The sequence below is a fragment of the Nipponia nippon genome, unplaced genomic scaffold (assembly GCF_047370975.1).
Source record: "Nipponia nippon isolate SJK-2023a ecotype South Korea unplaced genomic scaffold, ASM4737097v1 scaffold_8, whole genome shotgun sequence".
NCBI lineage: Eukaryota > Metazoa > Chordata > Aves > Pelecaniformes > Threskiornithidae > Nipponia > Nipponia nippon.
In genome coordinates, this window is record NW_028262402.1 from 51,235,310 (window position 1) to 51,261,805 (window position 26,496).

General features: G+C 38.5%; 1 protein-coding gene across 8 annotated transcripts in view; it reads right to left on the bottom strand.

Annotated features, from left to right (window-relative positions):
• LHFPL2 (LHFPL tetraspan subfamily member 2) overlaps positions 1-26,496 on the bottom strand; it is a 129,049-nt gene that overhangs the window by 44,042 nt on the left and 58,511 nt on the right. For 4 of the 8 annotated variants that reach the window (XM_087742007.1, XM_087742008.1, XM_087742009.1 and 1 more), the window contains one exon: positions 19,653-19,705. Coding sequence is in view for 1 of the 8 variants with exons in the window: in XM_087742012.1 (XP_087598138.1) it covers positions 19,653-19,705; positions 25,124-25,197 (127 nt within the window). In the remaining 7 variants the exon portion in view is untranslated. Of the gene's footprint in view, positions 1-14,169; positions 14,275-19,652; positions 19,706-25,123; positions 25,359-26,496 lie in introns of those variants that run through there. The other 4 variants (XM_087742006.1, XM_087742011.1, XM_087742012.1 and 1 more) reach the window with 3 other exon arrangements.

Sequence of the window (26,496 nt, forward strand, 5' to 3'; positions counted from 1 at the left end):
ATTAGGTTAGCATGCCCAAAGAGAGTAAGACCCTACGTGAAAGAGAAGCTTTACACAGTATATTTGGGATATTTTCTCAGCCATTCACCTCATTCTCCTTGATGGAGGCCTCTGGCAGTAACAGGAGGAGAAGTACAACAGCTTTCCTTGCTTGCTTTTTGTAATGCCAACATCATTCACGTAACAGCCTATACGAATATGCTTCTTTTTTAATTCTCCATACTTACATAATAAGCATACAAATGTGCCTGGGTTTTGTGTCTATAGCAATGAATCTCTGTTTTGCAGGATTAAAGATTTTAGTGGGCCACAAAAAAACCCTTTTGAGAGAACTGTTCTTCCCATGAAGAGTCCTTGCAAGTTGAATTTCAAGGCTTCCAACGTCCACATTCTGAAAAACGCCATTCACAAGGTGGAAAACAACCCATTATTCTTCAGCTGTGGCCATCAGCTAAGTGCTGACAAATATTTGAAACAAATTTGAAAAGAATATTCAAAACATACCCAATTCAGTCAAGAGTTACTGCACTGCTTGCACACTTTCATTAGAACGTATAGAGAATATATCCTCTCTAATCCCACAGAGTTAAAAGAAAGTGACATATGAAAAATATGTACAGTCGTTTAAATAAAATTTCTTCTCTAGTGTAGTAAGTTGTATTCAGCTATTAGACACATTGTTAACACGAAGTGAAAATCATCTTTTAATGGCCTTTGTAGCTCAACATTAATTCAATTCTTTCTTGATAGCTGTCCTTCTTAAAAAAAAAAAAACCCAAAAAAACCCAAACTTGAGCTCCTTAGGTGTGGGTTGAATTGATTTTCCTGTTCTGTTTCATTGCCATTTTAATCTATACTTTTCAATTTCTGTCTAAATAGCTGCTTTCTATAGAGTTATAATATTTGCAAAAGAGAAAAAGAGGGATACCTGTATTTACCTCCCCCTCCCCTCTCACTCACCTCTCCCCCACAAAGTGCAATCTAAAGTCTTTTCATTTATGAATATTGTTGGTATTATCCTAAGAGCAAGGAAAACTCTTTCTATCTCTCTCTCTTATCTATCTTTTGGCAAGTCAAAGATAATTTCTTACACAAAAAGCTGATGCCTGAAGTCAGATTTCTCTTTTAAGTAGGAAGGATGCAAGGTTAATTTAAATTTTCCTTATGTTGTTTTGCGAGTTGTTGAAAATTGCATTTAAAGCCAAGAACTGAGTTCTGAGAATAGGAAGAACTTTGACATGTTCATCAAAACTTTAAATCGCCTCCTTCAATAGCTAGTATGAGAACATTTTAACAGATAAAGCAGAAGAATGAAGATCCAGTTCACATGTACTTAAAAAACAGACTATACAACCCATCATACACTTCTGTAGTGATGTATTTGACCTTGGTCTACCAGTATAATCATAACATGGACCACTGAACCACAATGGTAGCAAGACAAGACAAGTAGTTAATGTTTTGCCAGCGGATGCTGTTAACACTGTCTCACAGATACTCAACCTATCTGCCTATCAACACATCTCTGTAACATATCCTTAGCTTCGAAGAAACAAACTTCCACTGCAAGACCTCCTCTCTCAAAAAGATCCTGCATTAACTTTTAGAAAACCAGCAATAAACTTTTTCAATCTCGAAGCAAAGGTGTCAGTTCTTTATAATCGTGCACCTTTTCCTCCAAACAAAAGCTCTGTGCTGCTGCTGGCTGACCTGATCTTTTGCAAAACTCATCACATGAGTGCTCTCAGGCTGGAGCAACTGCAGAAGCTCACTCTGTCACCGAGCCTTCCTGTCCTGTTGGTCATTCTTCCCCTTCACTGTTGAGAACCATAACATTTAGATATGGATAAAAGAAGCAAATGTCTCCAGTTTGGCTGGCATTGGAAGAAAAAAGGAAAATAGTGACAAACTGATGAGGAAAACAAGACAAATGTGCTATGCTTTATCTGAAGATGGGAGAAAGCATGGTGAAAACAGAAAGCACCCAAGTGGATGAAATAATGAAACAGAAAGCTATTAATGGAAAAGATCATGCAGATAGCTCATGCATATGTGAGATACAACCACCTAACCTTACAAAAACAAATTTTCTGTTTTTTTTTTTTTTTTTTTTTTTTTTAAGATAATCATTATGATTCTATCTTTGGGAACTACAATCTCACAGAATAATGCTCTGCATAATTGTTCTCCTTCTGCGCAAATACTTATGTTGTATTAGTGGAAGAGAAACCCATACTCTTCCCTCTCTGCATTAAAGCATCACCACCAAGTTACACAAAAAGTCATAGCTAACTGGAAACAGCTGCTAAGCCGCTTCTATCTCTGTTGCTTTGTAATACCCACTAATAACTCGGAAGGATCATATCTTACATCTGCTTCTCTTCTCTTCTACATCAAAGTCTTAACAGATAGCTTGTAAGTGAAGTTGTCATAGAAGCTAGGTCTCGAGGAGAGGCACAGAAAGCCATCCTGTGGTTGCTGCAGATGTTCCCCTCTGTACGTTTACTAATAGCTGCCTGCTGAGTTTTAACATTCTTGGAGCCAGGGTTTCCAGATGTCTCCTCCAAAATTAATACAAACAACTGGAAAGTTCACAGAAGTGAGATGATCTAAAAATTTCTCTTTCCTTACAATTTTTTCCCTGCAACCTCTGATATCCACAGAGGAATTGTACACAAAACCACAGATTTGCTGCCCTAACAAAACCATGCACAACAACAGCATACCCAATAAAAGTGTCGTAGAAGACCCCATATCATTAATCACCACTTTCATGTACCAAAGACAGCCCGTGATGCTCACCAGCAGCGGTCAAGCCACCGGGCTGCACTGCCTCCTCCTAGTGCCAAGCATTCTGTTCATACGCTATCAGCATGCCAAAACAAGGAGCTAAGGCTTGGCTTGACACTAATGCCCATCACCTCAGAGACATTATCCATAAAGTCTGAGAGCACAAAATGAGACACAGAACTCAATACACTAAAATTTAATGAAAATTCACCCAAACGTAGACTTAACCAACATTTTTGTGGCCATCCTATCCTACACTGCCCTTGAGCAAAGGCATCTACTTTATTTTCCAAGTCCTTTGAACACAAAAGAGAAATTAAGATATGTGATTCACACATCCAAACTTTCAAATCATGTTTTATTATAAAATTAAACCCTGCCTTCCCTTTATCAAATTAATCAAATACTTTCCTGTTTCTCTTGAAGAATGAATACAGCTACCCTATTCTTATTAAAAAACCAAAATCAAACAAAACAGATTGCACTGTGGAACCCAGCTTCAGTGATTGCTGTATTTTATTCAAGGACTCAAATTGCTTCCGGCCAGCAACCCACAACAATGACCTCTGACTATCCATATCGGGATTTATTTTTCAGTGTCAATTTTATGAAGATGTACACACACAAAACAGGTCCCATGCAGGCAGTATTTACAGCCTTCCTTGGCTCCTGCCAGAAACTTTTCTTCTTCTTTAAACAAAGAACTACTGCTTTTCCTAAAGGAATGAACATTTCTAAAGCCCTGGAAATCTAGCTGCAATTAGGCAATATAAATCAAACCACAGTAATGAAGCACACAGATGACCCAGTTTTCTAACCAACATAGCAGGAAACAAAAAACCCCTAACCCAAAAATGTGTAAAATAAAACCAAAAAAACCCCTATACACTACAGCTAAAAGCCATAGTCTGTATGGGGAACAGAAATCATTCAACTTTCCTCCAAGAGCCAGCATCACAAGAGTTAAGAATAATTACTTTAAACACAGACAGACTTCCAAGATCTTGACCTAATATCAGTGAACATGGGCACAACTCAGGGCTTTTGGCTGAAATGGGGACCAGCTACTTCCCTGTTGGATGTTTCAGAGCAAACAAATCTGACTTGTTTGCACCAGCAATTCCATTCTTGTCTAAGTCTGTAGTACACACCTATGAAAAATACTGATTTATAAAGTTTCAGGTTTTAAGAAAGTTCATGGGAAATTCTGTATCAGCTTGATATCAGGTAGCATCACCTGGTAAACGGCAAGTTGAAACAACTGCAAACTATTCTGGAGAATACCTCATGCAAGTTAGAAAGAGATTCGATGAAAGCACATTTCAAAACAGTCTTGGCCCAATATCCTTTTCCAAACAAGAATCGTGTACTTGCTATTGATCAACAATCAAACCGTTGCTATAGGAGCTTATCCATCAGCCTCCCATCTGCCCAGCACCTCTAGATTTTCCTTCCCTTTTGGAGCTAAAAGTCATCTTTAAATGTGAGGGGGATGGCAGTAAGACTTAAAACCTGAGACAACAGACTCTGCCAAAAACTACTGTTTTCTTATTAATCCTGGGATGAGAAAAAAACAATAAACCCATCACTCACTTTCAGGAAGAACCGCTTTTAACTTACAGATCAAGCTTCACTGTCCCCTCTCCCATCCTACACCACCACGGAATAAGTTATTGCTCTCACTAAAGTCACAATAGTACCCTCTTTTTAGAGAAAGAATTACATATCGTCCCTCAGACCTAAAATTAATGTTTAAGTACTAATTATTTTTTTGTAACATGTAAATTCAGCTTATAACAGAACAACAAAGAACTGCATGAAGCAACTCTGCATTTCAAAGGTGGCAGCTATGGGTAAACAAAATACTGTGCTAGAATAATGCACTGACAGAAGCTACATAATTTATAGTTTCTACAACACTGCAAACTTCAGAGGGTATTCCTACTACGACTGAAAAGAAACAGAAGTTAAGCAACACTGAATGTTTTTCTCTGAATACCACTGCAGGAAGGCTTTCCACTCAGCAAAGAAAAGGCTGGAATCTGCTCTTGATTCAGTAGTATTCAACATGCTGCACACAACTTCGAAAACGTCTGTGTGATTTAGAGTCACAAGTTTTTATTTTTTCTTTCTGCAAAACTGTAGTTCCCCTTAGCCTCTTTTACTTTAGAAAGGACAAGTCACCTACCAAGGATTGCTCTGTACCAAAAGCTGAGCTCCCCCTTGCAACAAAGGGGCACAATTCAATTTACCTTTAAAAAGAAGCAAGCAGGCAATTCTGTCCAGCTATAGCTAGCAGTAGTACTAGATAACACTAATGCTAACATTTGAGAATTAAAGATAATGATCTGGGACAATGCCTCTTATTTTGTTAAAATTATAAAGGCAGTATGTTAATCAGCATAGCTGCCATCAGCCCTTATTGTGCAACTGTAAGCTATCATGCGCAAGTCAGCAAAATGCTTTCACAACTGGAAAACTCAGTCTAGACCTTTATCAAAAGATGATCAGAAAAATAAGATCAAAGACTTGTGCATCCATTTAATTAAAATAATATGTTCTTTACTACAGTATGTACTTCACCACACTTCAGCAAATATCAATCCAACTCCATTCCATCACTGTTTAAATAACTTTTCCATGGCAAAAACATTGATAAGTTTTACTCAACAGACTTTGTCCTAGACTATGCCATAGAAACATCACACTGTTAAGCCTTTTAGACATAGTTTTGAGTCTGATGAGCTCTTTTTCTTCTTCCTCAAATCACAGAATTTAGAAAAATGAAGTTGTAAGCTGTAAACTACCCAAAACTATTTAGAAATTAAAATGCACAAGAATTGGAGCAGTTCACAATTCGACAGATTTTTCCATCTAAATACACTTATGTCCCAAAGAAGAACACTGCTTTTCTTCAAAAAATAATTAGGGCAATGACAAAAGTTCCAATGGTTTATCTACTGTTTTCTCTCTCTGCTCTGTTCTTCTCCAAGACTTCTAAAACATCTGAGCTTAATATTTGTTACATTTCTCTCTGGGCCTTTTTTAACCCTGTGATTTATAGACTCTAGAGGTGAAAAAATGCCTCAAATATAATGAGGTGAAAGAAATAAAACTACTTAATAGTGTTCTAGTAACAGGCTTTTTGCAGGCTTTTTCAAGTAACATGCCAAATTCTGTGACATTCTAAAAGAGCCTTTTAGGATGAGGTGTGTTTCAACATATACTCCATTGTTAAGGGTGTAGTCACTCCTCACTGAAGCCAACTGGAGTTTTCCACCTACCTTCAGTGGACTCTGGACAGAGGTGTACCAGCATTACTACACATACGGAGATACCCTTCCTTCGTTCAAACTTAATTGCATGCACACAAACATCATAGGAATAGCTCTTGAAAAAGCCACAGCTGTTTCTCACTTCAAGCATTAAATCCACATGTAACGACTCTTACATTTGTGCTGATTATTCCAAGTTTGAACACAGCCAACATTTTAAAAATGCCTAAAAAACCTGGGTGGATTAGGCCACCCTGGTTGGAAAATCTGACAAAAGACGTAACTTCATATAATTCTTGCTGATTTCGGCGTGCTGCAAACTGCTGGACCCTTACAACAGACGCTGCATCACTGCACCCTTTGCCAGTTAGGCAACAGGACTAACACACACACACAAACAGCTAAGATTATGGCATCGATCTAGAGATTAAACTCAAGTGGAAAATGGACTAATTTTCTCTTCATCTAAGAGTCTGCTAGTCTGACTCACATTTCTCATGGACAAGAATGGAAATAATCATATGAATACGGAAAGCCCAGTTTTATGAACCTGTTTTGGAAAGTGATCCTTTTATTAAATACATGATATTTTACAATACACTAGCTTCCAATGAATCAAACTGTAAAGATCTGTATCACATTATTTAATATCTTATGTTTAACCAATATGAAGTCCAACTTATATTGTCCCTTAGTGAAGGATGGGTATAATTACTTAAATCAATACTTATAATTTCATCACCTGGCACAGAAAACAAAATTCCATCATCAAAATACCACTGCACAGTTCCCAGTGATACTAATTTCCTTTTTATTAGCATGGATAACACCACAAAAATATGCTGCTAGGTGAATCTACAAGCATGATCCTGTAAAGAAATGTGCAACTATAGCCGATACCAATCGAAACTAAGGGATCTCAAAATGATTTCCAGCTCTTGTGATTGTATCATGAGTCACATCTGGTGTTTTCCTTGAGTCATACAGTTAGGAACCTCAGCAGTGGTGCCCATAATTACATTTTACAATTATGTTACTGTGGTGAGGGGGAAAGGAATCTGCCTTTTTACATATATGCATTCAGACATGAAGCATGCAGGTGACCCCTTGGTCACATGCCAGACTACTGGGTATCAGATTTTGTTGCACAAAAAGCAAGAGATTGTTACAAAAGTGCTTTTCATCTGTTAATGATAATTTCTTAGTGACAGTGCACTACAATCCACATACATGAATTCCAACATGTCGTCTTTGTTGTGTACTTTCACTAATGAGATAACTCCCATTTTTTTCCTTTCAGAGGAAAACAAGTATTTATTTATTTATGGGACAACTTATGATAGCAATGGTATGACATTCCACCCACAAATAGGCCGGAACAAGCCAAAAAACTGCAAGAACGTACATGAAGCTAAATTTTCTGCCTTTTTTTTCCCCTTTATCAACCTAATAAATATAATGAGTGGTATCAGTAAGAAAACAACATTGGCCAGGCCTCTGTTGTTAAAAACTGTTATTCTGTTGTATGATTTCAAGACCATTCAAATGCTGTTCAAGATGCAAATGGTCATGTAAGAATCAACATAATCTAAATCAGAAGGGGACAGGGAATGCATACAAGTGCTTGCAATACAAACATACTTACACATTTTACAATTTGGCTCCTCTGAATATCCTCAAAAACGTTACTAAGTTTCTGAAAAGCAACTGCCGCGAACAAATTGCCTTTCAATACTCACATAAACCTCCATAAATCCTAACCCTTGTCTGAAGCATGTACCGCTATTCCAGCAATGACCAAAACAGTTTAAGTCAGTAGAAGAACAAGAAAAGAAAAAAAGCTTCTCCTGTCCTCATTTCCAACACTGAAAGTATTAAAACTTTCTCTCAGGTTGCACCTAGCAGGAAGCAATTCTGCTTCAGCAATGGATTAAGTAGATCAAAAACAGATCTCTGCCACATCAAATTTTGATGATGTTCCACATTTTAACTAACTTGTCATTTAATAAGGAAAACCAAAAAGACCCCAGAGTGAACTCTCTCCACAAGACAGATTCAAGCAAGCACGAATCTAAAGGTTTCATGGAGCTGAATGCAGTCAAGGAAACACAAAACCAAGAATGAGCTTCTAGAGTATGCTGTTATTTGCTAAAATAAGTAAGACTGCTCTGGCTGCTATTCTTACAAACTTCCCCATATGGGCTCAGCAAACAGGGGAGAAAAGTGATGTAATTTTCATGGCACCCACATCCTCAAAGCCAGACACTCATCACCTAGGTATCAGCAAGCCCTTACACAAGTCTTCTCAAATTACTGCTTCCCACCAAGACCTGAAACTGGCTCCCTTTAACATCTGTTAATCTAATTGGTTCCTATGAGCCTGTAACAATTAAACCTGTTGTTGCAAGGAGCAACAGGGAAAGGGGATTTTACATATCCACAGCTGGGCTGTTAGCAGAACAAATGGACTGCATCTGACTCAATGGCTCTCACCAAGATCCAGTTATTAAGTTGTGAGAACAAGGCCTAAATGAAGCTGATGGCCTCAGCAACTGGGCTGAGCTCAAAGTGCTTATCAGCTGCTCAGTCACAGCAGCGATCATAAGGAGGGGGCAAAGGCTTCAGAATTTCTCTAGTCAGTAAATTTAACAGTCCTGGAGGAAGGTACGACTACAATCATGGCAAATATGGAGTGAATCACTCATACAAAGTGACAATAGAATTATTGTATGATACATTACGAAGTTGGCAATTTTTAGTTGGCCTGTATGAAGAAGGAAAAAAAAAATGGAATCAAAGTCCCTGTTTAGATTCAAAGTATTTTTACAAAAATGGAAGTACTGCAACAGCTGAGCAAACTGAGCTCTTTACTTATGCAAAATACTTCAGTGGATTTAAATTAGAAGAAACATTCTTTTTTTCTCCAAAAGAAAAAGTGAAAACGGAACAAAGTGATACCCAGCTTAGTATCGGTCCCAGTCCCTTTTCCACAGACACTTATGGCCGTCTCTCTCTCTGTGTGCTCACAGAAGATTCTCACCTTTAGAAGGAATTCTCATACATCCAAATGATGTGCATAAGGGTTTGCAGAGCAGGAGCTGTAATATCTTCTGTATCATCAGCATCCAGCATAAGGAGAGGAACTAACACTTTGTCATAAATTTTGTAGATCTCTAAGCCCAAACATCTCACAGCCTGAGAAAGAAAGTGAGCCCTGCAGTTTTCTTCCAGTGCACCAGATTATTGCCTCATATAGCTAATGTCTTATCCTTTCTACAGTCTAGCTTTAAAACAACTTAACAAAACACTTTTTGAAGTATTTTTGCTCTGTGCTCTCTTCTATGCTTTCTGCCCCAGTATTATGCTACCTAAGCAGCTGGGCACAATGCTGTACTGAGGTGACACCACCACGACCCCTGGAAGTTCCTTAGAAGCTCTTACAATACTCTTAACAGATTATGTGCCTCACACTTGGACACCAGAGAGTTTACTAGCTCCCATCTTAGGGTGTGGGAGGAACAACAAGTGTTATTTACCGTATGGGAGCCAGGGAATTAATAGATTTCAAACTTTGTTTCTTTAAGAACTCTCTACCACTGGCTTTTATTTTTTAACTGTTTTGCTTGCTATTCATCCCTTTCTTAATCTGCTCCGCTGATTTTCACCAACCTTTGTGAAATTCCGTAAAGTCAACTTTTAAACCAGAAATGTTTCTAACAGTTAAGTTGAGACTTTGGTACTAATAAGTCAATGCAGAAACTTTTCCTTTTTCCAGAGTACCATTGAAGGCGGCCTATGTATCTGAAATTCCGCCCCCCCCGTCCCTTTCTGGATGTTTTCTTAGACCATCACAGTTATGGACACCTGTTACTACATTCCATGTTAGCCAAGAATTCATCAGTTAAATAATTCCTTTTCTCTGATGACTGCAAAACACTTCAAACGTATCTTAATTACACTTTATAGTCATTCTGAATCAAACTCAGTCAGTATTAGAAGGTTGCTCATGGTGTGTAGTGCTATTTGATGCTCCAACAGGTAAAATTATTAAAAGTGTGCCAATGTAACCAGGTGTCTTTTACGGCTACTCAAATACCTGGAAACACCCAAGATTCCTGATAGCCTTTCTGTACGTACAAAATTCTGAGCTGCACCTCCAGGCACATTTGAAAACAGCACTAAGGATCTGTTTGCATCTTTGGGCTCAGAAATAGCTTTTAAGTTATAGCCTCGCTAGACCATCATCTTATGAAATGTCATTTCACATCATTTCAGGTTAATAAGGTTAATAATCTCTAGTACCTTCAATGCTTTAAGAAGTTACTCTATTTCCTCTGAGCTTTTATTTACTTATTTACCTCACTTTCATTTCTGCTCTGCTTAGAGTGAACTCTTCCATAGCACAAAAGATGGAAGAGAGAAAGATCTTGATTCACCATTAACACATTCTTCCCCACTGGCACAGTACATAGATCTGCAGTGGTTCATTAATAAGAGTGACAGGTGAGCTGCTACAGGCACAGCAGCGAACACAGACCACTGCGAGAGTGTCAGAATATAGGACAGACCAGAATGCAAACAAGCTACATTCAGACCTAGAACAACATAGCGATCTTTCAGACTGTCACAAAATATGTTAAAAATTATGATTTTGCACTGGGAATCCTAATTCTCGTCTCACTGTTGTTAGCCGAGTACCATCCTAAACCAGAAGTGATTAATTTTTGAAATAATTTGCTGTAATGTAGCACAAATTAAGGTGTGCTATTACTGTTCACTGATTCCCTTTAATAAGAAAGAACTGTACGCACAGACTGGTGATTAAAATAAGTAAAAAAAAATGGGATAAGGGCTTTCCAAGCGAGAGTCATGGCATTTGGTCAATTCTCTTTTGATTCACTTAGATATTGCATGTGTAGACTAAGCAGCATCCCCTCTATATTTCACAAGCATTAGTATGCTAGCAGTACTTCTGAGGTGGAGTCCCTCCAGCTGCCAAGAAAACAGTCATCAAAAAAAATTCAGTAACAAAGAAAACCAGCTTGATAACCATCCATCAGAGGATGGACTGGTAAGAATGCCAGGGAGGCAGACCTAGAAAATGCTTTAATTATATTAAATATAATGTTGTCTTGCCATATGTGCATGCAAGAGCACTTTATTATCATACTCCGAATGGATCTGACAGTTTCAGGAGGGGATATGAACGGTATCAAATTTCCAGAGAGAAATATGCTCAGTGCAATCTGGAAAACTAGTTGGATTTCAAGGGATGTTTTCAACCTCCATAGTACAGAATTTCTTTTTGTTCTTCTCAGCCTCAACTTTTCCAATACACGAAAAAAAGAATTATCTGCAGGGAAGGATTTTTTTCCTCATTTAATAAAATCTACAAATCTTTAGAGACTATAAACCTTTTTATTTTCTACTGCAAATTAAATTTTACCCCCAAAAGAATCTTTATGAAAATATTTATCTTCCTGTATTATATGTCTAAGAGGTGGATTTAAAAATGATTCAGTAGAGGACAATTGCAACCTTCTACCAACTAGACAAAACTATTTTGCTTTAGGGAAAAAAAAAAAGATAAAAAGTGATATAAGAAGTGCAAAATGAAAGAAAATCATCAGCCTACATTTGGTATAGCAATATTTTTCAATTACAGCAATATCCGATTTTGTCAGGAATAGCAACTATATTTCACCAGAATACCATTCTAATATTTCAGAACAGTAAGATACTAATTTTAAAGACATTTTTCTTGGGCGTCTTGAAGCATTTTAGGAGGTATGTATAGCATAAGAAGACATTCACCTTTGGGTCACATATGTTACCTCACCTCCTCCCATCCATTCCCCCCATTTATTTCATTGCACTGTAAGTCCATAATAATCTCTCACTGTTGTTTACTCTTTGTCCTAAATCCTTCTGCATTACCTTGCAGGGGGCTGCGATTACTGGGCTGAGGGAAACACTGCCCCTATGCAGAACTGCAGCGGCATGATCAGACCACAGGACTGGAGTGTCAGGGATTCCTGACTACATGTGTCAGTCAATGTCCTTGATTAAGTCACATCTCTATTGAACTCATGCTGTTTTAAAAATCAGTGAAGTAGGGATTTTGGTGGTTCCCTGGTATTTGTAAAAAGTTCAGCTGTAACATTTGCTCACCAGGCAGCCCAGTTCTCAGTTCATAACTCTCATTGAATGCTTTTTCCATGGCCTGCCTGCATACATTATTGGGAAAAAAAAAAATACATATTGTTTTCTTATGCATCAATTCCACAGTGTATTTAGACACACAGGTTTGAACAGCCATCAACAGGTTATTTGCAAGCTTTCTTAGAGGCCCTAATACCTCCCTCCTTTTAATAGCTTTGGAAAGTAATCTAACAGCTCCAATAGCTTAAACTAGAGAGGGCCAGAAGGACATAAGAAAAGAATTCCATTGTGGCACATAGAGAAGAAGGGTAAGTCAGCCTCAAGAAATGAAAAAGGAACTATTTCTTTCAAGCAGTTCAGCCCTACTTGGACATAAAGTACTTGGCTCCACCACTGAGCTCTGTGCACTGCTCTACTTTCTGCGTAAGGTAACACTAATCACAGCCACGGTAGACAGCACGTTTCAATGAAAATATTGGTGATTCCTGACAATCAGTCCTTCTCAATCTATACCGATTTCTGCTTTCACTGATAGCTTTTTTTTAAGAATATCTCTTTTTCCAGACTTTATGATGGCCCCAGTTCTAAGAAATTATTTGCATGCACAGGCTAGCACATCTGCTTATCTTCAGACACATCTAGAGCACGCAACTCACAGATCCTGCACTTTTGAAATAAGTCAGCACGCTGTAGTATGTCGTAGAAAGAAGGGGAGAAAACAGAAAGGTAAAACATAGTCTATTTAGCACATCTGAAAATGAGCTCAAGTTCTTTTTAGTTCCAGCAGCTGCCTATAATGGAAAAAATGAAGATTTGCTGTTGCCAGAAAAGTGGGCAGTAAGAAATAACAGATGTGAAATTTCAGCAACATCATTGGCTAGGTCAGTCGTACAGACGGCTTTACAGCCGGCGTCCTTGTTGGGCTACAGCGTTCTCAGAGGCACGCTTGCTTGCTGAGCTGCTGAACTGTTTCCCTTGCTTAGCTGAACTTACTCAGCAACCTCACCCATGAATGCGATTGACAGGAAATATTCACGTCCTCACAAGCATGTGTGGGCTGTGTGTAAAAGCTCCTCAATTAAAGTTAGTCACTACCTTTTCCAAAATGATTTTAACATTTCACTTCTTTCTTCCTCTATTCTGCTCACCCCTCTTTATTTCATGGACACTTAGGGTGAGTGGGGAAGAAAAGACAGGTCCTCCAACACATGATCTTATTACATGAGGCTCACAAAGAAAGTAAGATCAAAGAAACCCATCTAATCTGGTGTATACATTTTTAAGAGAAAGCGCAGTGGGTGAAAAATGCCCTTCCAAGAGTCAACTCCAATTACAGAAGTAATTTTCAAAGAATGAAGTTTCTTGAAAGAGTTTAAAGGGGAAATTATGAATACAAGGTCTGTAGAATATATCACATCAAGAGCAACTTCTGTCAGCTCAATTTGCAAGATGAAGTGGACTTCAATTTAAATTAAAATTAAATAAAATCAAAGTTATATTTAGGCATCAGAAATATGCCCTGAAATTGTAATGTGGATCACAAAGATGAATGCTACTTCAGAAAAACCAATTATAAAGCTATACAAGAAAAAAATACTTCCAGTGAAGAATACGTAACAGCAGCAACTAACATCAGCAGAATTGAAGTTGGGCTGCCACATCCATTGCAAGCCATTCTTCTGCAACATTCAAAATCTGGTTGTAAAATGCAGCTCTTAATAAGCCTAGGTTTTCATGCTATGTCTCATCTGGTGTATTTATTACCTGTTGCTGAAAGAAACAGTACTGTTCTCCCCACCTACTTCCAGCTGCTTATTCCCTCTTTGTCCCTCGTGTTACATCTGGTAATTTCTCAGCCACAGGACAAGCCAGGCCAGCATAGTTATCTGATGTAGTTTTCCTTCCCAGGCAGCTAGGTCTTTTTATCGAATCAGCTGCTTACCTTGGGGCTGGGGGCTGATGCGAGAGAGGGGAAGAAACAGCTGAAGGAGCACTGCCCCTTTTGGCATCAGCCTGCAGTTGTGCAAGACCATATGCAACATTAAATCATGCTCTGAATGGTATTACTAGCTTTCTTCTTGCAGAATGAATATTCAGGTGTCTTCAGGATTCCACATCACACAGTGAGTCCCTGAGAGTTAATGTCACAGCATGAGAGAAACTTTGCAAGTAGAAATAGTAATACTATAGCAACTGAAGGACTCCACAGGCACCAAAGCACAGTAAGATGAACTGAGGTGCAGTATCTGGACAAAAGGCCTTGCAATCTAAACAGACGAAAAGAGTAAGAAATGAATTAACTTTCCTAATATTACTCAGCAGGTTAATAACAGAGGCAGAAATTGAATGCAAGAGTTAGGACAGGCAGCTCTATCTGCTATGCCACACTCCTTCCTGTGGCTGCAACTGCTATTTATTCACTGCTTGTGGTATGGCACCTCCATGTCAAGAACTGCACTAGGTTCCAGAAATAACAAAATTAAAATTAGCCATTGTATTTGTTGCTCCATAAGCAAATTATCAGTTCAGTGTGGTTTACAGCATCTGAAAGTTCCCAGTGCCTTTCCAAGGAAAGAACTCCAAACCTTAATATTTTCCTGATTTGGTAACTCATCCTCTCTCCCCTCAGACAGACAAAAGGGAAGAAAGTGAAAAAACATCCACTGCTATTTTTGTTTCTATTAAATGGAAGTGGGGTGCAATTTTGGACTAGTGCTTTAAAATCACCTTAAAGTTCTCCAAAGGAGTAAACAAAGATAAATTATATGAAAAAAAAAAAAAAAAAAGGGGCAAAGCACAGACACAGAAAAGAGATTACTCGTAGAGGAAAAGCAGTACAAATATATAACTTCCTATTTACTCTGGCTGCTAACAAAAACAAGTAAAACGAGCAACACTGGCTACAGTAAAACCCACCCTGTTTCTGTGCTGTTATGTACGTAGTACAAAACTGTTCTGATATAAAGAAAACTGTATATCCCAAACCAAACATAAAACCCAAAAATCAACTCCCTGTCCCTATTTGTATTCTCCTGTGAACTACATAGGATTAACACACAGGGACCTTTTAGTCACCTCAAAACTATTACCAATTTTTTTGTTTTGGGCTTGAGATATGACAGGGCTTCATCAGAAACCTAGAACATAATTTCTGAAGTAACAAAGCACTGTCATGATGCAGACAAAGTTCAGCACATAGATAAGATGACAGAACACCTTGAGCTAACCACAACTTTCCTTTCTCTGTGGGTTATCACGACATGAGGAAAGACCTCCAGAAAGAAAGACCTTCACTTGTCTTGCTTTCCTTCACCTTCGTTTCTCCCAGTTGTTCCCGAGGCCAGAAGCACAACCCTCATCCTCGAGGCACTACCAACTGGGACCCTATGCAGGAAAGCTAGGGAAGTATTATTACCTGAAGAGGAACCACACTAGCTGGTCAAAACATTTATTTTCATGTAACACAGAAGAATATTTGTCACATCAGCTGGGAGGTTCCAGAGTAGCTGGGATGCCAAAACTCCATGGTCCAAAAACTGCACTTACGTATCAACCTGTGGCAAAAATACTGGCAAGTGGCTAGTGAAATTTCAGCTATTAAAAGGGGGTCAAACCTCCAGTCTTCAAGGACTAGTCTCACTATCAACCATCGGAGTCCCCAGGCTAACATTCCCCAACCACATGAATGCCTGCTGCTTTCCAGAGATGTCCAACACCAACACCTAGCGCAGCATCTGACCTTTGCTGAGGCATCTCACTGGAGTGTGGATCCCTGTCAGCTGTGATGTGCAGGTCCTGGAAGAAGCTTAGCACCCCTGCAGTCAATTCTTGATTAATATTGTTTTAATTTTACATATAATAACTGGTGCTTTGTTGCCTAATACAATTTCGGAGTCTATCTTTCCTGTTTATTAGAAAAGGCACTATAAGCCTGTACCCTACTCATATTGCAAAAAAAAGGAGCATACATAGAAGTCAGGGAGTATGTGAATGCTCTTAAAATTAAATTGAAACCGTGGGGAGAAAAAGAAGAAGAAAGAGAAAAATACCAAAGACTTCATTAAGAGCTTATCAGAAGGTAATGTCATCCTTTAAATTTTTATCTTGGTTGTTTATTTCTTGCTTCCAGTTACAATTTTATTAATTATTTTATTGCAACTGAAGTGAAGATTTTTATGCAATTAAGCGCTTACCTATTTTCAAATGTTTCCCTGAGACAACCTAGACAATGCCTATGAAGAAAACTCAACTAGCCTTTGCTGTGCTCATTAGCACATCTGGAGAGAAACTATATTTACATATTTCGTTATGAAGGGAAAGTTATAATTTCAATTTTCTTTCAACATATCAGATCTGCACAGAACTCTTCTTATTAACTATGCAATTTTACCATCACTTAACCCTCTACATTGACTTCCCACCTATTGCTGCTGACAGTTGCTCAAGCTGTTGTTTAAGTTAGCTTCCACTCTTAATGCATGTGCTAGTGTTTTTGTTATGTTGCTAAGCATTATAGGGCTCCCCTCTTAACTGGTCCGAGGCACATTACTATAAAATAGGTCATATTATCTGTAACACTACCCAAGAAGCAATTTTAAATTAATAAGAAGTCTCTTTTAATTCTTAACTAGCAGCTTCTTAAAGAGCATCAAACTTGCAAGAATGAATACCTATATTCATTGTTAGATTAAGCTATATAAGCTGTCTACGATGTACTAACACCAGACAGAGAACCATGAAGTACACAGTTCAGTTCTCAGCCCTTGCAACCACTGTGAAAACTTGGTAAGGCATCTCACTATAATCTATAATATGAGCAAGGTTGTAGTTTAGCAAAAGGTGCTTCAGCTTTTTCCCTGTTCGACACAACTCTTAAGCACCTCCTTAGTTTCTAAACAAATAGCATTTTAACTGTTTCAATAGCCATTATGCTTATCTTATGATTCTCTGGTGAATCAGGGCCTCGTATCACAGCATCCCACCAGAACAGCCACCATATTAATCATAAAGTAACAAGTATCAGCAGTCTGTAAAGAAGGAAATTATTTCAGTTTGAAGTCATGCAGTGAAATGTCAGTAAAAAACCAGAAGTTGCTTCACATTAATTATTAAGTTGTTTATAAGACTTCTAAACACATGTGAGTCACCAACAAGCAGCAGTCATAAGCAAGTTTTAGAGTTACTTTTAAAAACACTGAATATATTTTCTTTGAATTTCCCCTAATGATAGGCATGTTTAGCGTGACAGAAGGATATTTTTTATTTTCAGAATGTTTGGGACAAGTGACTTCCGAACACCAGGCATATGGCGTTATCAGCTGCTACATGTGAAGAGGCACAGACCAGAACTGTCCATTGTACACTTGTTAAGAAACTTTAAATAGTTCCAGCTTTTTGTGGGATCACATAATGCATGCACTAGAGTGGTACCTGTTGGGTTAATACATCTGTTTCAACATAGTGGCACACTTGTGTGTTGTGGAACACCTAACTTACTCAGAGCATGAATAAATGTGTCACACTGGCACATAGGTAAATTAAGCCACATAAATCCATACACACGTAGGTATCTCAGCAAGGACAAGACTGGTTGATGAGGTTCCATGTAGTTTGAATTCCTTCTTGCACAGTTCTTCACGATCCTGAAATTTAATGTGGCTCCTATTAAGACTACACTTAAGGGCAAGGGCAAAACATGGATTTTTCTATGGGAACTTGAATGTTGTTTGGGTCTTTCTGGTATCCACTGTGACCAAAAATATCCTAGATAACTGAACACATTCAAAGTGGGCAAGGACCTGTAACATTTAGTCTAGAGTACTAAATGAACTAATATAAACACCAGAAGATGTACCACTTATTTTTGAGGACTCTTGAAGACCCTGGCAAACACTAACAGCAGTAGGAAATAACAAGTTTCATTCTTATCAAGAAGGAGGAATAAGGTGGATGGAAACTGCACAGGAACTAGCAATTCATTTCACTTGTGCACTGATGACACGATGAATACAGCAGTTTAGTCCTGATAATTGTCAGGGGGTGGAGGATGGGGGCATGGGGTAGATAAACAGTAGGCAAAAAGGAACTATCCAAAATTAACTGACAAATTCACTTAAAATTCACTTATTTGCTTTCCCTGGTAAAATACAAGCAGAAATAGAAAGAAGATAGTAAATATAGAACTACATGAAGGTAAATGTTCTAAACTGATGAATTCCTTCAAAGTTTTAACTAAACGGTATTTCTAGAAATTAAGAACTACACAAACATAATTTTCAGACGTCATTAAAGCAAAAAAGAAGACAAAAACAAGGCAAGAGTTTCTCACTGTATTGCATTTGGTTCTCGGTCACCAAAGTCAACAGCACATGCAACCAAATGTGCTAAAAACTTACATTTGCTGCCAACAGCACTGAAATCAAACAAGATCCCGTAAACACAAAATATTTCACATAAACTGGCTCTGCTACGGAAACCAAAGAAATAGAAATATTACATTATTCCAAATAACCATCTCTTGGCAAGAAAACGCAGTTGCTTTTTCAAAGTAGTATTATTATTACTACTATTATTATTACTACTCTTATTATTATTATTAAGTACAATTAACAATTGGTGAGTTCACCTCTGCATTTGTAAGGCTCTCTTTGCCAGCCTAGACCTACAGCCAGGGAAGTGCAAATAATATATTTATAAACACATTACTAAACAAAACTCACTTTTTAAAGTATTTGAATTTTTAAAGTTCGTACTTAGATCCTTCCTGCGTTCTTCTCTAGTCACAACAGGTACATAACTGGCTCACAGGATGCAAAGAATCAGCAATGAGCAGGGTGTAGGGGATCAACAAAATGATCTATCTTTATAAAGGACACCACAGTTTGCCAAGGAGGAGTTAACCACAGGCATGGTTTAAACCAAACTCCACAAGCCTGGGGGTTTAAAGAAAGAAAAAATTCAGTTTGCAGTAATTTATTAACTTACCTCAGGTTTCCATGTATTCTAGAATGATATCTGATTTTTTAATTGCTGAATGTATACACTGGTATGATTCTGAGAAGCCTGGATTCATGCATTACTCATTTAATACAATGGGTGACAGTGTATGTTACTGCTTCAACAAGTATAGATTGAACTATTCTGCTTGAAATACTTTAAGTTCAGTATTTTCTAAGTCAAGATGGTGGTGGCGACGAGGTTTCACTTATCAAAACCAGTCACTGAGACTACCTCCTCTTCACCTTCTTAAAATCTCTGCTTAAAAAAGTCAGATGAATGCTCTGAACAGGAACTTGGTGCTCAGAAGAAAATATTCAAAAGGCATAACCTACTGCACATCTTCCATCCCTCAAAAAGCAGTCAAACTTCAGAGTCAGACAGCATGTGAAAATACCAGATAATATGATCTGAATTTCATTTACTCACCACTGTTCCACGTCCTTAGGTCTTGGTCAACCACTTCAGACACCTGACAATACCTAGAGAAATAATTGACGTAAAATGTAAGAAAGGTACAAAGCCAAAAGCATTAAAACAATATTTATGATTAGTATGCTGGCTGGAATGGTACAACTCTGCTTGTAAGAGGCTACATGCACATGCATAACATTTCACTACCAGGACACTTCTGCTTTGCTAGAAATGGAGCATTTTAGACATCACTTCAACCACTAAGGACCTAAGAAAAATAAGCATATGTGAAGGAGTAACACATAAACCACTAAGCATGCACAAAATTGCATCTTTTTCTCTTCCTCTATTTTACTAATAAAGTATTCCAAGATTTGAAAATACATTTAAAATTATTTGTTTATCCTATTCTGATTTATAACAATATTTTAAAATCAGGTATGACTTAGGAAGAACTCCAAAAGTTCCTAAACCACTGGAATAAAAATGTAAACTACATAGCATGTTCATCCCACAAGCTTATGAAACGCACCTCCAAAACCCTTCCACCACTTCACACACGTATTTCATGGAATTCAGCAAGGGCAAGTCCTGTACCTGGGATGGGCTAATCCCTTGGACAGGCTGGGCACTGACTACCCAGGGCACAGCTCTCTGAAATGGACCTGGGGGTCTGGGCAGACAGTGGGCTAAACATTAGCCAGCACTTAGCCCTGGCAGAAAGGAAGGCTAAGAATATCCTGGGGTAATCGATTATTCGCCTTTAGCCCGCACTCCAGGAATACGTGTCTGCAATATCACATCCAGTTTTGGATCCCCAGTACGAAAAAGTAATAAAATAAGGTGATAAAGGTAAGGTAAGATTGATTCAGTGGTGCTGAACTACAGGATTTCCCACAACAGTAACACATTCTGCATTGTTGTACACACATCAGCACCGGATATATGAAGACCTCCCCTTACATAAAAGAACAAAGTGAACTGGAAGGTCAGTAAACTCTAAAGAAGAGAGATAATTTGGCCTTGGTGAAGATGGTTTAACAACAGAAAAATGGGTGCAGAACTCCTAACAAAGCGTGCTGCTGAGGACAGAGGAAAACATAGTGGGAGCACTGGAAAGTCAAGCATGTCTTAAAATGGCCTCTGAGTTCCTGGCACACAGAATATTCCTCCAGAAAAAAAACAACGGACTGGACTAAGTAGCTGTGATTACTCTGACTTTTCTCTTCTGTCTCAAAAGCAGTTAAGACGGCAATGAAAATACAGCAGTGCTAGCAGAGACAGAGACTCTCTTTCATGAACAAAAAGGGCCAAATTATTTTCTTTTAGACTCAAGCACCCAAAAATGCACGATCAATTTTAAGTATGTGAAAACGATGGATTGCTTGGAGAATTAGAATTAAGTGGTGCTTAATTAATTTCCTTAAACTAAGGAAAATTTCCTTGCCTGGAGTCTGAGCTCCCTAAGAAAGAGAAGCAGTACGGGCAGGGTAAGACAGGATCAGCCCATCAAGGAGGCTGAGAAGAGCCTTCTCTCACATTTCCATCCACCTGCCAAAGGCACTGCACAAGTCCTCACTCACATGCAAGAAGTACCAAAAAAAAAAAAAAGAGGAGAGCAAGTAGGGCAAGTGTTACATTAAAAAGAAAGGCTCTTTTTTGCCACCACATTTGTGATGAAGCTAATAAGAAGAAACTCCACATGCCTTCCACTGCCCCATCACCGCACAGGCAGCGTGCACTTTCCTTATGCCGCAGATGGCCAAAATGAAACCCAAATCCTCCCAAACAAATCAGAATGAGAAAAACACATGTATGCCCTCAATCTTTCTCTCAGGAGCTCTTTCTTACAAATTTTGCAATAGCTCAGATGGATTTCTACAACAGGTGGCAAAAATATATAAAATCCATTTCTTCCTTTCTACTCACCTAGTTGTAAATTTGGCTGCACCACCACCACCACCTCCCCCCCCCCCAAACAAAAAGAAGAAAACATTGCATTCTTCATTTTTAGCTCCTTTCTCCTTTGCAAAGGAGTAATGTTTTAGTATAATTCAGGAAGAAAGAGTCTCTATACCAGGAAGAGCCATTGATTTAAAGTTTTTTATTTACAGTCAACAGGAGAAGCAAATAGGCTGGACACTGTTAAGAGAACACAGCTGGTTTGATAACATCCCCGTGTCACATACCCTGGCTTTGTACACAACAGGAATTGGGTATACTTAGGCTCCTCAGCAAAAATAAAATAAAGAATAGAGATATATCCGCTGTATCTTAAAACATCCTTTTCAAGTAGCTTTTTCTTCAGATATACTACTGTGCGATACTTCCATGTATTATATTACAGCAAGTACCCAAATCAAATAAATATTTACTTAATTCAGGAACGTTTGTATGACCAATTATGTCCCTATGAATAGAAATAATGCATTCAGTGCATTCTTTGTCTTTTGCTATCAATGCAGAACAGTATAAAATAAAGCAAGCCATACTATTTCACAGGCATCATTAAGGCTACCTTCAGAAATAACAGCAAAACAAGAGGGAAAAGTATTTTCTTTAGGGATACACTGCTAGCAGGTTAAAAAAAAACCCTCTAAATGAATTACAATGCTAAACACCATAGGAAACGAACAGCTTGAGACAGGCAATAGATTTTTTTAACATTTCTTCTCAGGCTGATTATTCTCTGTTTCACACAAACCAACAAAAGAAAAAAAAAATCCAGTTTTCCTTTTTGTGTTATCTACCTAATTTGTTCAGTCTAGAAGATCATGCTACATATTTTTATGTATGTAATTTAAAGCAAATTCAAAAGAGCATCCCATATAGAGCAACATCATTTGCAAGCTATTTCAATGAGAACAAAAAATTCTCACTTCTTTACAGTACAAAAAATTTCACCCAAATGCACCTGCCCTGAAGTTTACACCTAATAAAAGCCAGATGTACTTCTAATACACTGCTGATCCCTGCTCTTAATGCCTGTTTTCCCACTGCACCACCTTAACCAAGAAGGTGGTACAGCATAGTTTTACACATCATTAAAATGTTTAAACCAAATATTACATTTTTATAATCCTAGCAGTTCCCACAAAACTAAACAGAATAAATATAGAAGCATTAAGAGACCTGCACTGTGAATGAAAGATCCCTCTTAGCCTGTTACCTAATACAATAAGCACCTCAATGATAAGTGAATCAAATAACCACATTTCCTTAAGAAGTCAGTCATTACTAACTGAAGCAAAAGATATGCAAATTTGTTTTTAGTGAAGTTATTCTCTAAAATGAGTTTTGTCTTCTAGTGTTTATTTTACCTAAGCATAAAACTTTATTTGAAGTTAGTAAGACAGAACATCAGTCAGAAGCCCAATCCCACATTCACTAAAATCAGTGGGAGGTCTTATCTTTAGTGTTACCCATGAGGATAGAAGGACAGAAATTGTTTACTTTAAAAGCACTTAACAAGTTCACTTTACAAATGCTTCTTGAGTCACATCTCTGTGTCACAGGGACAGTAAAGCAAAAAGGCAAGTCACCCTCCCACAGCAGCGCTGTGGGTTACACCACAGCCAGTGCTTTGGTCTTGCTCCATACAACTCATCACTTCTGCCAGCCCAAGGCAGGCAAATCCAGCAGCTTTGGAGCAGCATCTCCAGCAAGAACATCCATAGTCACTAAAAATGTTCCTTGGCTCCGTTTTGGCCATAAAGATGCTCTAGGTCGCTGCAGCTTGGCCATCACTGAGAGGGACCGGACAAGAAGTGACTTAGACAGCAGCTTCACCCCAGGGCCAGCACTGCTCAGCTACCTGCTGCCTCTGCACAGATGGTGAGAGAAACGGGTCCCACAGACAGCCCAGCAGTCATCGGGCAAAGGCAGGCTCCAGGTCACCCCTGCAGCAGCTGGACTGGAACAGGCACACCAGTAACACAGCTCCAACACGGACTGATGGCCCCAGGCTGAATTGAAACAGGTTCCTGGGCCCCCAAGCAGGAGTGCGGGCAAGGACCCAGGGGAGGCCGAGGCCCATCGGTGCCCCCAGGGCCCGGACATTGGGTTGCTGATTAAATGCTCTAACCAGTAGCATGCTCTTCAGCTATGAGCTAGAATCACTTGGCAAGCTCAGGCTATTCTTCCTAAATGTCAGCTGGCTTAATAAATAACAACTTCTGATGAGTATTATTACTATCAGAATTATTGCCCCCAGATTACCACACACTGCAGCCTGCAAAACGCTAAGTTTACAAATAAAGCTGTCTGCTGCCAGAAGTGGAACAGAACGACTCCAAGGGAGACAGCTCTGTTATTTTTTCCTGAATGCCTGGAGATGGCAACTGTGGAGTTTTGTTAAGGTGTAAGCAATTAACATACTGTTTTATTTAATCAGTAGACAGCCTGAGCTTGTTGCAGAGGGCTGCAGAGCTATCCCATCATGATAGTCTGGAAAAAAAAGACGTTATCTCACACACTGACACACACACAGACACACTCTCTTTAAACCAGCAGCTGCACAGTTTGTTTTATTTTCAATCCAACACCTCCTTCTCAGGCCAAAGTTAGAGTATTATCCTAGTGATGCAAGCTGTGACTTACAAATCATTGAAACAATCACTAAAATATCCAAATTGCCTTACAAAATTCCTGTGTTTTCCAGCATTCCCGCACCATGATTGAATTAGAAACCTGTTTGTTTTGTGGTTTCAACCTAAAAAAAAAAAAGCCTTAATCACAATCCTCCCCCCCCCCCCCCCCCCGCAAAGAAAAGCAGACTTGTTTTAACATTCAACTTCCTTTACATTTAAGACAAGATCGCTAACAAAGCAACCAAACACGGAACTAGGGACTGACTTACTAAGACACAAACAAGCTGTTAAGAGTCCTCAAAATACAATTTCAAACTCCTCTATGGTGTCAGGAAAAGAACATTGTTTACCTTAAGCATATGTTCTATATTGGACGAATTTCCATGCCTTCCTCACAGCTTTCATCTTCATAGATGCAATACAAAATACACATTAAAAGTAGCTTATCAAATTAAAGGACCCACAGGTACTACCTGTGACCTTCCACCAGTGAAAAGCTGCTCTTTAATCATGAAACACTTAGTGGTTCATGTAATGATTTTGCTAAGTGACAAAATCTAGAGCTCAGGTCATTTAATATGACCTCAAAGCAAAGTTCCTTCTACTGAAAATAGTCTGTCTGAACATTATCCAGCCAATAGGCCTATCATGCACTCCAGACCTTAATTCAAAGCTAAAAATACTGCTTAGAGCACGTGAACTTTTTTATTTTCAGCTTTTCTCCAGCTCGTGTCTTAGAACCGATTTTCAGTCTTGTAAAAAACAAAACCCAAAACCCGAAAGCAACATAAAGAAAAATTAAATAAAGATGAGACCCTGAGCAACATTCCGTGTGCCTTTCTTGAGTGTTTCAGTAAAATCATGTTATGGAAATGAAAATCCTTACTCAAGTCTTACCTGATCAATTTTCCCCCTCTAGAGAACATTCTGCAGTTTTCTACAGACCTCTGAAAGTCCTCAGCCATCTCCATCCAGACTGCTTTTTCAACAGGAGCTTACAAGCTCACAAAGAGGCACTCCTTTGATGCTAACCCAAGGAAGGGGAAATGAGCTAGCCACTGCTTGGTAAGAGCTAAAAATTATACTCAGTTTGCAGATGGAAGAAATAGCTAGCCCCAGGGATGGTGGGAACTGAACAGCAACTAAGAAATATGTTAACTGTGGTTTTGTTTACCACAAAGAAGCTTTCCTTTGCCTTTTTAATTTTTGTCATTTTAAGCCTTCTCTGGAGCCGATTTGCTTAATCCGTGCGAGAGAGATGATCTTTTCAGAAAATGTCCTGGTAATACAAGAAATAAAACGTCTGGGTTAGCTTTTCCTGAAGCTGATAATACGCTCTCTGAAGACTGTCACACCACACACTTTGTAAGAAGTTCTAATTGTTCTTTATATATTCCTCTAAAAAGTCTTTATTGTTTAAAATACATTTCTCAGTAAAACTGAGATATAACTTCTTGACAAGTTATGAGCTCCTAGTGATAACTTTTTATTTTGCCTGGATTCCTACTATTCTTTTTACTACCTAAAAGAAGACTGTGAAATAATGTCTCCATATATAAGAGGAGAATCAAACCTAACAATGTCTCCCGATTCAGAGTGCAAAAAGAGATCTCACAGTTTCTGCTTTTCCCTTTCAAGATTATTATAAGTTAATTCTTTAAAAAGACATACTGATTGTTACCTTTACCATGGCCTATACAAAGGCACTTGCAAGGCTGAACTGGAGTGTCATAGGCCAACTTCAGACTCAAATAATGGGCTTGCAGAATAATCCATGAAGGATTCAATTCAAATAGGAATGTCTGGGGAAGGGAGGGAGAAGGCTAGCCGACTTTGTTGTACCCCTCTTTTCCAGCTGAGGGTAAATCAGCTGATCATTGTCTTCAGTGGTCCCTTCCAACCTGTATGATTCTAACTACAAGTAACTGAATATAAATTTTAGTCAGGCATGTTTCCCTTGAATTCTTGGGCTTCCTGCTTGCCTATCTTCTATCACTGATTAACCTTTACATTCCCAAAAGTAGGTATTCAATGTGCAAGAAAGTTTATGGCAATCATAAGATCACCCCCTGAAATTCTTTACTGAAACTCATGAGAGGGTGTTTACCGGACCCAAACTCTTAAGTTTGATGCAAAAACTTTTAAATATCTTTAATGTCTTCTCCTTTAACTTTTATCAACGACTGCATGAGTCATGTCTTTCCTCATGTCTCCAATTGAGAAACTGAGATGGTGATATGAATCAGTTCACTTAACTTGGGCTCATTTTA